This window comes from Amphiprion ocellaris, chromosome 8 (genome assembly GCF_022539595.1).
Source record: "Amphiprion ocellaris isolate individual 3 ecotype Okinawa chromosome 8, ASM2253959v1, whole genome shotgun sequence".
Classification (NCBI taxonomy): domain Eukaryota; kingdom Metazoa; phylum Chordata; class Actinopteri; family Pomacentridae; genus Amphiprion; species Amphiprion ocellaris.
In genome coordinates this window covers 287816-304126 of record NC_072773.1, presented here as the reverse complement: position 1 = coordinate 304126, position 16311 = coordinate 287816, and the positions used below count along the sequence as shown (strand labels likewise).

Below are 16311 nucleotides of genomic sequence, written 5' to 3'. Positions count from 1 at the left end.
ATGTGGCACTCTGTGGTATTATGTGGTACTCTGTGGTATTATGTGGTACTCTGTGGTAGTATGTGGTACTCTGTGGTATTATGTGGTACTCTGTGGTATTATGTAGTACTCTGTGGTATTATGTGGCACTCTGTGGTAGTATGTGGTACTCTGTGGTATTATGTGGTACTCTGTGGTAGTATGTGGTACTCTGTGGTAGTATGTAGTACTCTGTGGTATTATGTGGCACTCTGTGGTATTATGTGATACTATGTGGTAGTAGGTGGTACTCTGTGGTATTATGTGGTACTATGTGGTAGTAGGTGGTACTCTGTGGTATTATGTGGTACTCTGTGGTAGTATGTGGTACTCTGTGGTATTATGTGGTACTCTGTGGTATTATGTGGTACTCTGTGGTAGTATGTGGCACTCTGTGGTATTTCTCACCCATGTGACCTGCTGCCTGTAGTACTGCCTGTGACGTTGCGTGGTGAACTGCCTCCTCTGTTGCTGTGGTGACAGTCAGCTGATCTGTGGTCAGTCCTGATGATGTCACCATCAACGCTGTTGCCCTGGAGACTGCCTCACCTCTGTCCCCTTCTGATGACATCAGCTCCTGAGGTAGGCTGCCATCTGATGACATCATCTGAGGGACGTGATAGGTCATTTGAGTTGCTGTTACACCTGTGTGTGTGTGTGTTACCTCTGTGTGTGTGTTACCTGTATGCGTGTGTGTTACCTGTGTGTGTGTGTGTGTGTGTGTGTTACCTGTGTGTGTTACCTGTATGCGTGTGTGTTACCTGTGTGTGTGTGTGTGTTACCTGTGTGTGTAGACAATTCAGACCAGACTGAAGTCATTGTATTTTTGTCCCAAGCATCTTAGAAAATTGCTTTCAAAGCATATAGTTCCTCTGGATGGCATTACATTGGTCTCCAGTACTACTGTGAGGAACCTCGGCATTATCTTTGACCAGGACATGTCCTTAACTCGCACATAAAACAAATCTGTAGGACTTCCTTTTTCCACCTGAGAAATATTGTAAAAATCAGGAACATCCTGTCTCAGAGTGATGCAGAAAAACTAGTCCATGCATTTGTTACTTCTAGGCTTGACTACTGTAATTCCTTATTATCAGGTTGTCCCAATAGCTCTCTGAAACATCTACAGCTGATCCAAAATGCTGCAGCCAGAGAGATCATATTTCTCCTATACTGGTTTCTCTTCATTGGCTTCCTGTTAAATCTAGAATAGAATTCAAAATCCTTCTTCTGACAAATAAAGCTCTTAACAACCAATCTCCATCATATCTTAAAGACCTGATAGTACCATATTATCCTAGCAGAACTCTTCGCTCTCAGACTGCAGGTTTACTTGTTGTTCCTAGAATCTCTAAAAGTAGAATGGGAGGCAGAGCCTTCAGTTATCAGCTCCTCTCCTGTGGAACCAGCTCCCAGTTTGGGTTCTGGAGGTGGACACCCTCTCTATTTTTAAGACCAGGCTTAAAACCTTCCTTTTTGACAAAGATTATAGTTAGGACTGACTGGGGGACCCTGAGGGGGTCAGCTGGAGTCTTCCTCTTGGACGTCCCTTAGTTCTGCCCCTAGTTCTGCTGCTATAGGCCTAGGCTGCTGGAGGACCTCTCTGGATGCACTGAGCCCTTCTCTATCTACCATTATATTTAATATATATATATACCATTATTGCATTACACTCACTCTGTTTCTCCCTGTGTCCTTTCTCCGAGTGTCCCCGATCCCAGAGCTGGATGCTTCACATCTGTGGTGGTTCTCCCACCAACTGGCCTAATCTCCATCTGTGGGATGCTGCTGCTGCTGACCTTCCTCCAGCCCACTGCTTCCAGCTGCCCATTTCCACCAATCTACTCTGCATCACCCTCACTATACTTGATTTGCTCATCTAGTTACTGTTTGAATGTTACTACCAGCTATATATGTAGTATATTAAATGCCAGAGCTGTACACCAGAACAGGAAACTATGAATCAGTTTACGTTAGCTTCTACTTTGTATGTATCATCTATCTGATCACACATGTATCCAACTGTATGTTATATGTTCCTTGTTCCCCACCCCCCTCTTCTCCCATCCCTCCACCTCTCTACCTCTTCTGTCCCTCTCTACCCTCCTTCCAGCAGCAGATGGGTCCCCCACATGAAGAACTGGGTTCTGCTCAAGGTTTTTTCCCTGTTAAAGGGTGTTTTTCTGCCACTGTCTCCTTAGTGCTGCTCTGGGGGTTCATCTGGGTTCTGGAAAGCGTCTGGAGACAATTTGACCTGTAGTTGGCGCTATATAAATAAAATTGAATTGTGTGTTACCTGTGTGCTTTCCTCCGCATGAGTCTGCAACACTGACGCAGCTGATGACATCACATGTTCTGATTGGCTGTCCATCTGCATAGGCTCCTCCCCCTCACCTGTTGCCATCGCCATGGTGATGGCCTCCAGAGACTCCCCCCCATCCTCTCTGACCAATGAGGAGATCTCCTGCAGACACACACACAACAATATCATCATTTGTGTGCTTATGTGCACGTGTGTGTGTGTGTGTGTGTGTGTGTGTGTGTGTGTGTGTCACCTACAGGGATGGATGGTCCAGGTGTGGGCGTGGTTTGTGGTGATAGCTCTGCTCTGATTGGCTGCTGAGGAGAGGGCAGGGTCAGAGGCAGAGTCTCCCTGCAGACTGTGTCCACCCTGCTGAGCTGCAGACACACAGAGCAGCTGTTAGACTCTGGTCACATGACACACCCTGTCCAGGTGAGTCCAGCTGAGAGCAGCTTACCTGTGGCCGTGGTGGCGGTGTTGGTGGTTCCCATCTCACATGTCTCACACGGTGGGTTAGAACACACCTGGAGCACAAACACACATCAACACACCTCCAACCAATCAGTGTTCACCATTAACCTGTCCTGGTCAGGTGTGCTCTCACCCGTCGGACCCCTCCTGCCCCAGCAGTGGTGGCAGTGTTGGTGGTTCCAGTCTCGTGCGTCTCACAGGGCAGGTTGGAGCAGGTGGACCCGTTCAGACTGACAGCCGAGGGCAGGTCTGAACTCACCTGAGGAGGAAGAGGGGACCTGAAGGTCACTCACCTGAGCACTCCGACAGGTGAGTAATAAAGCAGCTGGTTCTGGTTCTGTGGGCTTACCTGCATGCTCGCTGAAGTCATGGTGGCGGTGCTGGTCGTCCCCGTCTCGTGCGTCTCGCAGGGCGGGATGGAGCAGACCAGCATCACTGTGACATCATCAGTGACGTCATTAACCCATCTGGTTCTTACTCCTGCAGTATTAACCTATAGCAGTACTGCGTTTCTCTGAGTTTCCAGTAGTAGTACTTGTTCCTGTACCTGCAGTGTCTCCTGCATCTCCCTCTGCAGTAGTACTTGTAGAAGTACTTGTAGTACTGATGGACTGTTGTGAGGTCGGAGATGCCATGATGGAGGCGGGAAGATCCTGGACCAGAGGCTCGGCGCCACTGGGGGGCGTGGCCAGAGTCACCTGGAGACAGACACAGTATTACCACAGGAAAATACTGCTGCATCAAAGTAATTATAGAATACTGTAGTATAACTGGCAGTACTACACTAGAGTACTGCAGTATTACGCTGAGGCCGTTTATAGGTGAATTACCTGTTGGAGTCCTGTTGCGGCTGCGGTTGCCGTGGTGACGTGGCTGGTCAATGTAGCGATGGTTGCCAAGGTGGTGATGGGCGTCACCAGGGAGGCGTTACCGCCAGAAACCGTGGAGACACCTGCAGACACACAACAGACACACACCTGTAAAACACACCTGTCCATGTGTATCTCTGAGGGTGAACTGTGGATGAGTTCCACCTGAAGTGAGGAACACCTGCACTCACCTGTGGTTGCCTTGACGACCACTGTGGCGACGGTGGGTTTGGCGCCGACGGCTACAGGTGAGACCAGCCTGACTCCACCCATCGGGACAGTCCTGAGAATTCTACCTGGCATACCTGGAGCTCCTTTCAGCACCACCTGAACACGCATGCACGCGTTATCTACCTGTGTGTTATCTACCCGTGTGCTAGCTACCTGTGTGCTAAGTACCTGTGTGCTAGCTACCTGTGTGTTATGTACCTGTATGTTAGCTACCTGTGTGCTAGCTACCTGTGTGTTATGTACCTGTATGTTAGCTACCTGTGTGCTAGCTACCTGTGTGTTAGTTATCTGTGTGATAGTTACCTGTGTGCTAGTTACCTGTGTGTGTTACCTGTGATAGCTACATGTGTGTTAGTTATCTGTGTGATAGTTACCTGTGTTAGTTAGCCGTGTGTTAGCTACCCGTGTGCTAGCTACCCGTGTGCTAGCTACCCGTGTGCTAGCTACCTGTGTTAGTTATCTGTATGTGAGCTACCTGTGTGTTAGTTACCTATGATAGTTACCTGTGTTAGCTACCCGTGTGCTAGCTACCCGTGTGCTAGCTACCTGTGTTAGTTATCTGTATGTGAGCTACCTGTGTGTTAGTTACCTATGATAGTTACCTGTGTTAGCTACCTGTGTGTGTTACCTGTGATAGCTATCTGTATGTCAGCTACCTGTGTGTTACCTGTGATAGCTACCTGTGTGTTAGCTACCTGTGTGTGTTACCTGTAATAGCTACCTGTGTGTTAGCTACCTGTGTGTGTTACCTGTGATAGCTACCTGTGTGTTAGCTACCTGTGTGTGTTACCTGTGATAGCTATCTGTGTGATAGCTGTGTTAGTTACCTGTGTGTTAGCTACCTGTGATAGCTACCTGTGTGTTAGCTACCTGTGTGTTACCTGTGTTAGTTACCTGTGATAGCTACCTGTGTGTTAGCTACCTGTGTGTTACCTGTGATAGCTATCTGTGTGTTAGTTATCTGTGTGTTAGTTACCTGTGTTAGCTACCTGTGTGTTAGCTACCTGTGTGTTAGCTACCTGTGAGTTACCTGTGTGTTAGCTACCTGTGTGTGTTACCTGTGATAGCTACCCATATGTCAGCTACCTGTGTGTTAGTTACCTGTGATAGTTACCTGTGTGTTAGCTACCTGTGTGTGTTACCTGTGATAGCTACCAGTGTGATAGCTACCAGTGTGTTAGCTACCTGTGTGTGTTACCTGTGATAGCTACCAGTGTGATAGCTACCAGTGTGTTAGCTACCTGTGTGCCCCCCAGCTGGCCGGCTGCAGAGATCTTGGGGATGGCGGTGATGATTTTTCCGGCCGTTCCTGGCTTCCCCACTTTGGTGGTGAGGAAGGTGATTGGACTGTTGCCACCTGTAGGGGGAGGAGCTTCATTCAGTCCCTTGAAACATAACCCAGCTCAGGTGTGTTCAGTTGCGTCTGTGCCGTACCTGCTGCCCCCTGCAGCGCCGACACTGGAATGGTCTTGATGATGGTGGGCTTGGATCCGGCCTGCACGGTGCTGAGGATGGTGGTGGGCTTCCCATCTGCAGACGTCACCAGTTTCAGGACGGTTCCTGGAGACAGAGCCCCCTTCGTCTGCACACACAGGGTTTAGAGATAAGCTGCTGCTTTATTTAACGAAACAAAGTTCTACCTTCAGACTAGGAATATTTCACCTCAGACTGAATCCTGGTTCCTCCTTCCATCGTCTCTAACGGTTCTGACCAACCACCGACCAACACTAGAGTTCACCCAGAGCGACCTTAATAAACCAGAACCACATCCAGGGAACCAGTGATTGTTTGTAGGACTCTAAACTGTTCACAATAGGATACATCCCATAATACTGATGATCACTAGAATACATCGCATAATACTGATGATCACAGCTGGTTAGAGAGAAACTGAACCGAAGTCAGATTTAGTCTTAAGACTGAGACACCTGGATGAATTTAAACTGATCTGGTGTCAGTTTTTACCAGAACTCGGACGTCTTTCTCCTCCTAAATGTCATGGTTCTATCTGCTGGACTGATGAAGTTCTGAAAAGGTCCATCAAAAAGTGAGAAATCTGGACCCACGTCTATGGACTTCAAGGACCTGGAATGTTCTAAGTGAGACTAAACTTAAAGACTGGAAGCAGGAAAGGAGAACGTCCCCCGTACAAAGTTCTAGAGTAGACCTACCGACAACTGGAGAAAGTTCTAGAGTAGACCTACCGACAACTGGAGAACGTTCTAGAGTAGACCTACCGACAACTGGAGAACGTTCTAGAGTAGACCTACCGACAACTGGAGAAAGTTCTAGAGTAGACCTACCGACAACTGTCCAGTTGTCAGTAGGTCTACTCTAGAACTTTCTCCAGGGGACGTTCTCCTCTATGGACTTCAAGGACCTGGAACTCTGGAAATATTCCCAGTCTGAAGGTAGAACTCTGATCATTAATAAAGTTCCAGCAGATGAAGAACCGGGAGGTTCTCAGGAGGGAACTGATTGATTATTCACTGAACAAATATTCTCCAACAGAAGTGCTGCCTCATTCTTCATACTTTATATTGGACCTCTGTGAGGGATCTAGAAGACATGTTGGTTAAGACGGGTTCAGTGCTGACGGCTGCTCCAGTATTTGTTAAATGAATAAACATCCTGAAAAAACATCTAAAGGCAGCTTGTAATATAATATTATATATATATATATATATATATATATATATATATATATATATATATATATATATATATATACACGTTAGGAGGAGTACCTGGAGAATCTGGGTTATTGGGCTGCTCCCAGGTTGACCAGTAGCAGCTGTGCTCTGAACCACTGACATGACTTTTCCCATGTTACCAAGGTTACCAATCTGAAACAGAGTGATCCGTCTTTATATCCAGTCCATGACTGGCTGAGTGTTGATCATGTGACTACAGGTACATTAAACAACACATAAAGACCAGATAGATCAGAGCATCACACCAGACACAACTGGTTTACTTCTACGTAACTTCCACAGGTTCTTGATGGGTCTAAGTCAGGACTTTGGGGAGACCAGTCTAGAACCTTCATTCCAGCCTGATGGAACCATTTCTTTACCATGTCTGATGTGTGTTTGGGCTCATTGTCTTGTTGAAACGTCCAACTGTGTCCAAGATCAACCTTCTGCTGACGTTTTAGGTTCTCCTGAAGAACGTGGAGGTGATCCTCCTTCTTCATTATTCCATTTACTTTGTGGAAAGCTCCAGTTCCACAGAGCACGATACTGCCACCTCCATGCTTGATGGTAGGTTTGGTGTTCTTGGGGTTAAAGGCCTCACCTTCAGTTTTTCTTCCATCTGACCACAGAACTTTCCTCCAGAACATTATGTTTGTCCATGTGATAAGTGGAGCTTTAAGGTTCTGCTTCTAGAGCAGTGGTTCTTAACCTTGTTGGAGGTACTGAACCCCACCAGTTTCATATGTGCATTCACCGAACCCTTGTTTATTGAAAAATAAAATATGATTTTTTTCAAATTCAGGACATAGTTATATGTTTTACTGGTGCACAAAATGAACCGTGCATTAACATCACTTGTGTTCTTGTATTCCCCATCTCCATGTAGCTTAAGGAAGTGTTCCTTTAGTTTTGCCGGTGCTAGACTAGAATTGCTTAACTTGGCATTGCAAATCATGCAGATAGGACGAACCCAGGTTAAGAACCACTGTTCTAGAGGAAGAACTTCCTTCTTCATGGATCCTCTAAAACCCTGTGGACACTGACAGCTGTGTTCCAGCAGCTTCTCATTAATTCAGACCTGCTTTCTGAGGGTTCCTGATTGACTCTTGACCATCCTGACCAATCGTCTCTCAGCAGCAGGTGATAGTTTGTGTTTTCTTCCTGATGGTGGCAGTAATACACCTGGACCATGAACTTTATTCTGACAAACAGATGATTCTGGATCTGAAGCTGCTTTGAAACGGCTCCAAGTGACTTGCTGACTGGTTCCAGTCAATGATTTTCTTCTTCAGATCTTTGCTGAGCTCCTCAGACTTTCCCCCTGCAGTGTTTGAGTCTAATGAGTGAATCTGACGGTTCTATTTAAACTGGATCAGAGGAGTCAGCAGCTGTAGTCGATTAAAGAATAAGGCCTCAGGTCCACGTCAGCAGATCTGTTTCTGTCTCCAGAAGGCTTTTAGTCTCTGGAAGGTTGGACTCTGTGTTTCTTACATGGTGGAAAGCTGATCCTGGGATTAAAGTGAATAAATTACACGTTCTCCTGTGATTCCTGTTTACTATAAATGCTGTTAGATTTGTGCTTCTAATTTGAGAATCTGGATGAATTCTGCTACAAGACGGAAATCACCTGGAAGGTTTTATAAATTCAACCGTTTCAGTCTGGGATTCAGTAGGACTTTTTAGGAATCTAATGTGTTTTCATGCTTAAATTAATAAAATAAACCCGACTTGTCATCAGGAGCCAAACTCAGCTCATTAATTTCATCAGCAGCTCCGGTCTCTTTAAGCTCCACCTAATGAACAGCTCACTTTGCTCTGATTGGTCAGCTGGAGGTATGTTGCTCTGTCACTCACCAGAGCTCCGCCCCCTCCCGCGCTCAGAGGGCTGTTCACCAGCGTGATGGTCTTTGTGACTCCGCCCATCACCGTGGTGACCACCTGTGGAGCCACCGTCACTGTGCCAGACTTATGGACTGTGATGATTGGTCGGCTGGGAGTCCCGGGGGCACAGACCACAGAGGTCCCGCCCACATGAGCAGCTGCTGTCTTCAACATCTGAGTGGCCAGGTTACTCACCTGCAGAGGGCAAGAAACACCTGAGACCAACACACACACTTGATACTGACACACACACAACAACAACACAGGTGTGTTGATGTAGTGTGTGTTGTGTTGTGGGGTTGTGTCGTTGTGTTGTTTTGTTGTGGTGTTTGTGTTGTTTTTGTTGTTATTGTCTTGTTGTCTTGTTGTTGTTGCTATTATCTTGTTTTGTTGTTATTGTCTTGTTGTTGTGTTTGTGCTGCTGTGTTGTTATTGTGTTGTTTTGTTGTTATTGTCTTGCGTTGTGTAGTTGCTGTTATTGTGTTGTTGTTGTTAGTGTGCTGTTGTTGTGTTGTGTTGTGATTGTGTTGTTATTTTGTTGTGTTGTTATTGTGTTGTTGTGTTATTTTGTTATTGTTACTGTGTTCTTGTGTTGTTACTGTGTTGTTGTGTTGCTGTTGTGTTTGTGTTTTGTTGTGGCGTTGTGTGCGGTTATTGTGTTGTTGTGTTTGGACCACTTTCACGCTGCTGGGTCCTGGACTGTTCCTGGACCGAGGGATCTTCTGCGTTGCTGCAGCTGCAGCTGCCAGAGCAGCCATGCCGCTCATCTGAGGACTGCTGCTGATTGGCTGAGAGACAGGAAGGAGGCGTCACATGGTGCAGTGAGAGCTGTGATGTCAGTGAGGTCAGAGTCATACAGGTGTGTTTACCGGTGTGCCAACCGGAGATGTGGGCGTGGCCTGTCTCACCATACTGATGGAGGCTCTGCCCACTGAGCCTGGGGCTGCTACCACCTTCAGGATGGCTGCAGAAACACAGCTGACAGGTGAGGAACAGTCTCGTCTACCTGTCCTGCATCTACCTGTGCAGCTGTGAGACCCACCTGGGGCTGTAGCGGCCGACGGGGCACTCTGGACGTCCGGTGTCGGAGCTCCAGGTGTGGTGGTGAGGGCGGGGCTGGATCCAGGTGAGGCAGGAACATTGTACCTTTGCAGCTGCAGCAGGTAGGTGTCAGCGGTCTGAGATGGCCCCCAGCTCACCTCCAGAGACGATGTGTTGGCCCGGACCAGCTGCACCCGGGACGGGGCGCAGGGACGCTCTGAGGACGCACAGGTGGGACAGGTAAACAAACAGCTTCCTGTCCTCAGCTGTCCTCAGGTGTGTATGTGGGGAGCCTCACCTGTCTCCAGGTACCACAGGTCCTTGCAGCACACCTGGTTGTTCCAGGCCTTGTGGTATCCGTCTCTGCCACTCCACACATACAGCCTGGAGTTGATGGCCACGCTGCAGTGACCGGCCCGAGCTCGGGGGACGCTGTCCTCCACGCTGTCCATCAGTACCGTCTCCCAGCACAGCAAGTCTGAGCACAGGTGAGGAGACAGGCGAGGAGACAGCCAATGAGCAGTTCTCTCTCTCTCTCTCTGTGTGTGTGTGTGTGTGTGTGTGTGTGTGTGTGTGTGTGTGTGTGTGTGTGTGTGTGTGTGTGTGTGTGTGTGTACCCAGGTTGAGGCAGGCCACTGTGTTGGTGCACTTCCACTCTTTCTCATGAGTCTCCATTTTAACTTCATCCATCACCAGAGGAACCCAACGTCCAAACACAAACATCCTGTGGACAGGTGAGGACAGGTGAGGACAGGTTAGTGTCAGCAGTTCCTCCCAACGTCATCAAGGTGTCTCTCTTTATACCTGGCTAGCTCTCCATGGTAACTGTTGCTGACGAGCTAGATCTCCATGGTAACTGATGCTGAGGAGCAAGAGCTCCATGGTAACCGATGCTGAGGAGCTAGATCTCCATGGTAACTGATGCCGAGGAGCTAGATCTCCATGGTAACTGATGCTGAGGAGCTAGAGCTCCATGGTAACTTATGCCGAGGAGCTAGATCTCCATGGTAACTGATGCTGAGGAGCAAGAGCTCCATGGTAACCGATGCTGAGGAGCTAGATCTCCATGGTAACTGATGCTGAGGAGCTAGATCTCCATGGTAACTGATGCCGAGGAGCTAGAGCTCCATGGCAACTTATGCCGAGGAGCTAGATCTCCATGGTAACTGATGCCGAGGAGCTAGATCTCCATGGTAACTGATGCCGAGGAGCTAGATCTCCATGGTAACTGATGCCGAGGAGCTAGATCTCCATGGTAACTTATGCCGAGGAGCTAGATCTCCATGGTAACTTATGCCGAGGAGCTAGATCTCCATGGTAACTTATGCCGAGGAGCTAGATCTCCATGGTAACTTATGCCGAGGAGCTAGATCTCCATGGTAACTGATGCCGAGGAGCTAGATCTCCATGGTAACTGATGCCGAGGAGCTAGATCTCCATGGTAACTGATGCCGAGGAGCTAGATCTCCATGGTAACTTATGCCGAGGAGCTAGATCTCCATGGTAACTGATGCCGAGGAGCTAGATCTCCATGGTAACTTATGCCGAGGAGCTAGATCTCCATGGTAACTGATGCCGAGGAGCTAGATCTCCATGGTAACTGATGCTGAGGAGCTAGATCTCCATGGTAACTGATGCTGAGGAGCTAGATCTTCATGGTAACTGATGCTGATCTGAACGTTCCTAAAACCACTGAATGAAGCCGTTACAGCATCACATATTGGATGGATCCTGTTACCATGGAAACCTGCATGTACCCAGCTGCTGATGCAGACATCCCATAAATGTGTTTTAATGTTTGGTCCATTTACTATGCTGGTCCTGCAGCTGATAGATCATTGATCAGATCATTGATCATCTATTGGTATTTATTCAATCAATAACATTCAGTTATTTAGATTTGGTTCAAGTAAAAGTGATTTCCTGCATTATGGGATGAAGTCAGACCTGAATACACTTTAATAAACATCCTGTTTAATCTATGAAGTTTAAAGTGTAACAGCTCTGATGTGTCAGTGATCAATAATGAGCTGTATTGATCAGTAAATCAATATATTAACATGATGATCAGATTTCTAGTAGCATTCCTGTCCTGCATCATTTACAGCAGCAGAACTTTAAAGTCCTCATTTTATTTTCCTCCTAGCTCTATATTAAACTACCTGCTGACTGAAGGAGGAACCTGATTGGTCCGTTTACTGCAGAAGAGTCACATGACTCCTTAACCTGCTTTAATGTGAACAGAGTGAAGCAGAAAGTCTGAGTCAACTAAGAAAGTTGATGAACTCCTTCATGATACCCGGTAACTTGGACTCAGGTGTATCAAAGTCAGGGTTAGGGTTAGGGGGTGGGGGTTAGGGGTTAGGGTTAGGCCCTCAGGTGAGTCACCTGCACCATCGGCGTTCCTGAGTCGTACCTGTTGTTGATGGCCGCGGCAGAATGCAGGCTGCGGGGGAGGGGGGCCATCCCACTGAGGACTGGTTTGCTCCACGCCAGAGAGTCTGTGACATCATGAAGACAGAGCCAATCAGAGGTCAGCATGGTTCAGTGTGTAGCAGACCAACAGGTGAGTTCAGGTGTCTCACCTATGTCCAGGAACCACAGGTCTCCCAGCCTGCAGCCGTTCATCCCCCCGTAGATGATCAGCCTGCTGCTCGTCACCACCGCCGTGTGACTCTCTCTGGGGGGCGGAGCCTCACCTGATGCCACCGGAACCTCCCAGCCAACCACGCCGGAGCCTGGACGCAGCTGCAGGCAGTACAGGTCGTTCAGGTACCTGAGGACGGAGGACAGGTGAGGACGGGGGTCCGCACCGTGACCAGCAGGGCTCAGTGTTTCCTACCTGGGGATGTTGCTCTTGGGGTCTTCGCTGTCATTGGCCAGTCCTCCAAACAGGTAACAGCGGCTGCCAATCAGAGAGAAGCTGTGACCAAGGCGGGGGCAGGGGGGCGGGCCATTCCTCGGAGGTTTGGCCTTCAGATGCTTCCACTCCCAGCGACTGGCCTGAAGAAACACAGGTACTGAACACCTGATCTACCGGAACATCCCAAATGTTAACTTTGATGGCGTAATTTTACAAAATAATGTAAACAGTATTTTACTTGAGAGCGTACAAGCGAGTGAAATTTTGACCATTGTTCATAAATTTGCAAATAAAAAAATCAAATGATTATACAGATATGAATATGACACTGATAAAGCAAATCGTAGATGTTGTTATCGAGCCTTTCACATATATCTGTAATTTGTCTTTCACTTCAGGGATATTTCCAGATCGTATGAAAATAGTCAAAGTTATTCCACTTTTTAAAAAAGGGAATAAGAATGATTTCTCGAACTACAGACCCATATCACTACTTCCACAGCTCTCTAGAATTCTAGAAAAATTGTTTGTGATCAGATTGAATAAATATATTGATAAATATAAAATTTTAAGTAATAGCCAACATGGATTTCGCTCTAATCACTCAACCGCTACAGCAATTATGGAACTGGCTGAGGAAATTACTAATGCCATGGACAAAAAACATTATTTCATTAGCGTCTTTGTAGACCTACAAAAAGCATTTGATACCCTAGACCATGAGATATTATTGCAGAAATTATATAAATATGGTATAAGAGGTGTAGCTCATCAATGGGTTGCGAGTTATTTAAAAGACAGAAATCTTATTGTTAAAATTAACAACATATGATCCAAAAACTGTAGTGTAGTTTCTGGGGTACCCCAAGGATCAGTCCGCGGACCAGTACTTTTTCTTCTTTATGTAAACGATATTGTGTCTGTTTCTAATTTACTAAAATGCATCTTGTTTGTGGACAATACCACTTCATTTTACTCTGGAGAAAATATAAACGAGGTTCTACAAACTGTAGAGAATGAGTTTCAGAAAATTATGAAATGGTTCAATGCCAACAGACTATCTTTAAATATTAGTAAGACTAAATATATGATTTTTAGTTGTAAAAGGAAAGACATCGATGCCACATTGTTTATACAAGGATTAGAGATTGAAAGGACACATGAGATTAAGTTTTTAGGTGTAATGATTGATGAACAGTTGACATGGAAATCTCACACAGAGCATGTAAAAACAAAGGTATCCCAAACCATAGCTGTGTTACATAAGGTCAATGAATCGCTGAATAAGAGTGCTTTGTTTCTGTTGTATAACTCACTGATTGTTCCATATCTGACCTATTGTACTAAAGTGTGGGGAAGTGCTTGTAAAACCTACATTGAACCAATTTTCCTTTTACAGAAATGCGCCATTCAAGTCATAAATGGAAGTGGGCACAGGGCCCATACAAATCCAATATTTATACAATTAGAAACATTAAAATTGAATGAATTGGTAGAACATAACCTCCTCAAAACTATGTATAAAGCTCACCAAAAAATATTACCAGACAACTTACTAAACAGATTCAAAAAGAGAGAAAGTAGATACAAATTAGGAGGAACTGAATTTTTTTCAACATCAGAATTTAGAAAAAAACCAAAGGAAAGATGTGCCTCAATCCAAGGAGTCAGTCTGTGGAAGAATCTAGGTGAGAAAATTAAAACTTCCAAGTCCATTTTTATTTGTAAGAAAAGTCTAAAAGCTTCATTACTAAAAAAAAAATGACACTGCTGTGTAGCAGAAAACTTGCTTTATGTTTTGCTGAATCTCTCGAAAGATGGCTGTGTTCAACAGTGTAACTGGACAATGACTTGTCAGTGATTTTATGCTGATAGGGGGCAGACTTTATACGTTTTTTACTTCCTTCTGCCACCCTTCCATTCAAATATTTTTGTTGTATATGTATTCATGTTGCATTTGTTTATGGTGAATGAAATAAACGATAAAGAAAGAAAGAACTACCAGAACACACCTGAACTACCGGTAACACACCTGAACTACCGGTAACACACCTGAACTACCGGTAACACACCTGAACCCATCTGTCCTCCTTAAAATCAGCTGTTTTTTTAAATCTACAACTTCAGTATAATAAATGAAGACATGTCTGGTTTTACCTTCATACTATGAATACCTCCTATATAAGACAGTCTCTGGAGTCAGTTTCTATCAGAACTCAGATGTGTTTCTCCTCCTAAATGTCATGGTTCTATGTGCTGGACTGATGAAGTTCTGAAAAAGTCCATTAGAAAGGGATAAATCTGGACCCACCTCTACGGAACAGGATGAAGGTAGAACTTTGTATGAAAATGTAAAATATTGATAGTTTGATGACCAATCAGTCTCAGATCCCGATTGGTCATCAGGTTCTGCAGGCCCCGCCCCTCGCAGGTAATCTACCTGCAGCTCGTACAGGTCGCTGCTGTACTTCCCGTACTCCACCATCCCTCCAAACACCAGCTGCCGCGTCCCGTCGCACACGAAGCCGTAAGCAGCGCAACCGGGAGGAACGTCACCACGGACTGCCGGGACGAACCACTGGTTGGTAGCTGGAGGGGGGACAGACGGGCAGACAGACAGACAAACAGACACTATATTCACCTTTAGGAAGTTAAAGGTATCCAGTTGTTCACACTTTACATTAAAGGACTATCAGGAGAGTTTGAAATCCTGCCGGTGCTTTACAATAAAAAATATTTAACGTGTAACTCCAGTGCACCAATAACAACAATAAAAACACCAATCAGCCAATAAAGAGGTGATTCCAAGTGCAAGAAAGACAAAAAACATTTATGTTGATTTTGTCCTGTTAGTTTCTGTTGTTTATCGGTGTTTTGTTGTTTAGTGCTTCCCGTTGTGCAGCGGAGGGGGCGTGGCTTTGTGATGTCACAAGTGTTTTCAGTAAAAACGCGCCATTTCTCTCGGTCTCTGCCAGCGCTTTTAGCTACTTGCTAATCCTGCTAGCATGTTAGCAGAGCTGCTAGCCCGTTAGCTAAACTAGGCTAACTTAGCCTAGCAGCCTAACCTAGCAGGCTAAAACAGCACACAAAGTTCAGAGTAAAGTTACACTGCTTTAACTCGTTAGCTAAACTAGGCTAACCTAGCCTAGCAGGCTAAGGCAGCACACACTAAGTTCAGTTCACTGACTGCTTTAGCTCGTTAGCAGGGTTAGATTCGTAGCCGTTAGCTTCTACTGAGCTTCTCTTCACAGACATGAAAATAAAATTAATACCAGTGTTGTAGACGTGCAGCTCGTCCACGATCCCCTCGTTCCCTCCACCGAACACCACCATCAGCTCCTTGATGGACACGGCCCAGTGTCCGTGCCGGGGCCTCGGAACCGGGCCGCTCCAGCCCAGGACGCGCTTCCAGCGGGGCTGCAGCTCCGCCGGGGTCGCTGCTTCGGCAGCCATGACGTCACGGCCTCAGTCCGCTCCTCCGGACACTTGGTGGGGGATGAAACTCCAAATTCAGTCGAGGCTCCAGGGGGTTCTAGAATAGCATTAGCCCGCTAAGTAGCTCTAGGGGCTGGCTAGCTATGGGACAGGAGCGCTCTGTGCGGCTAACTAGCTCCTGACTGGCACCGGTACTGAAATTCAGACTGTTTTTATTAAACCCGGAGGACAAACTCCGTCCTCGGGAGACCCGACCGGTTGCTTAGTCTGACACGGAGCACCGGGGTGTGAGGCAGCGGACAATCGGTAGGAAGCCGCCGGTAGCTGCTCAGGCTAACGGACAGAAGCTCCGGAGGCTGCCGTCAGACACGCAGAGCCGCGGAGCTAGGTGGCTAACGGCTAACAGCTGCCGCTCGGTCCAGAATTAATAAAATAAATTAATTTAGTCCAGTCAGCTTTAAGCAGCCTGCAGTCTGACCCCTCTGTACAATATGAACCATTAAA

General features: G+C 46.5%; 1 protein-coding gene across 4 annotated transcripts; it reads right to left on the bottom strand.

The window, feature by feature from the left end:
• Nucleotides 1–2340: 2340 nt before the first annotated feature.
• hcfc1b (host cell factor C1b) lies at nucleotides 2341–16207 on the bottom strand. Of its 4 annotated transcripts, none has more exons than XM_055013223.1 (22): nucleotides 15645–16207; nucleotides 14684–14961; nucleotides 12352–12512; nucleotides 12095–12285; nucleotides 11926–12010; nucleotides 10127–10233; nucleotides 9808–9987; nucleotides 9511–9726; nucleotides 9338–9432; nucleotides 9146–9256; nucleotides 8442–8663; nucleotides 6639–6737; nucleotides 5326–5473; nucleotides 5133–5248; nucleotides 3852–3987; nucleotides 3622–3743; nucleotides 3339–3489; nucleotides 3141–3226; nucleotides 2925–3050; nucleotides 2778–2844; nucleotides 2578–2697; nucleotides 2341–2482 (listed from the first exon to the last, which is right to left on the bottom strand). In XM_055013223.1, coding segments are annotated over exons 1-22 (3000 nt in total). In that variant the 5' UTR covers nucleotides 15826–16207; the 3' UTR covers nucleotides 2341–2480. The 4 variants fall into 4 exon arrangements, with proteins under 4 accessions (XP_054869198.1, XP_054869199.1, XP_054869201.1 ...); XM_055013224.1 differs by having other exon boundaries at nucleotides 9377–9432; XM_055013226.1 differs by having other exon boundaries at nucleotides 14813–14961; nucleotides 15645–16206.
• Nucleotides 16208–16311: the final 104 nt, after the last annotated feature.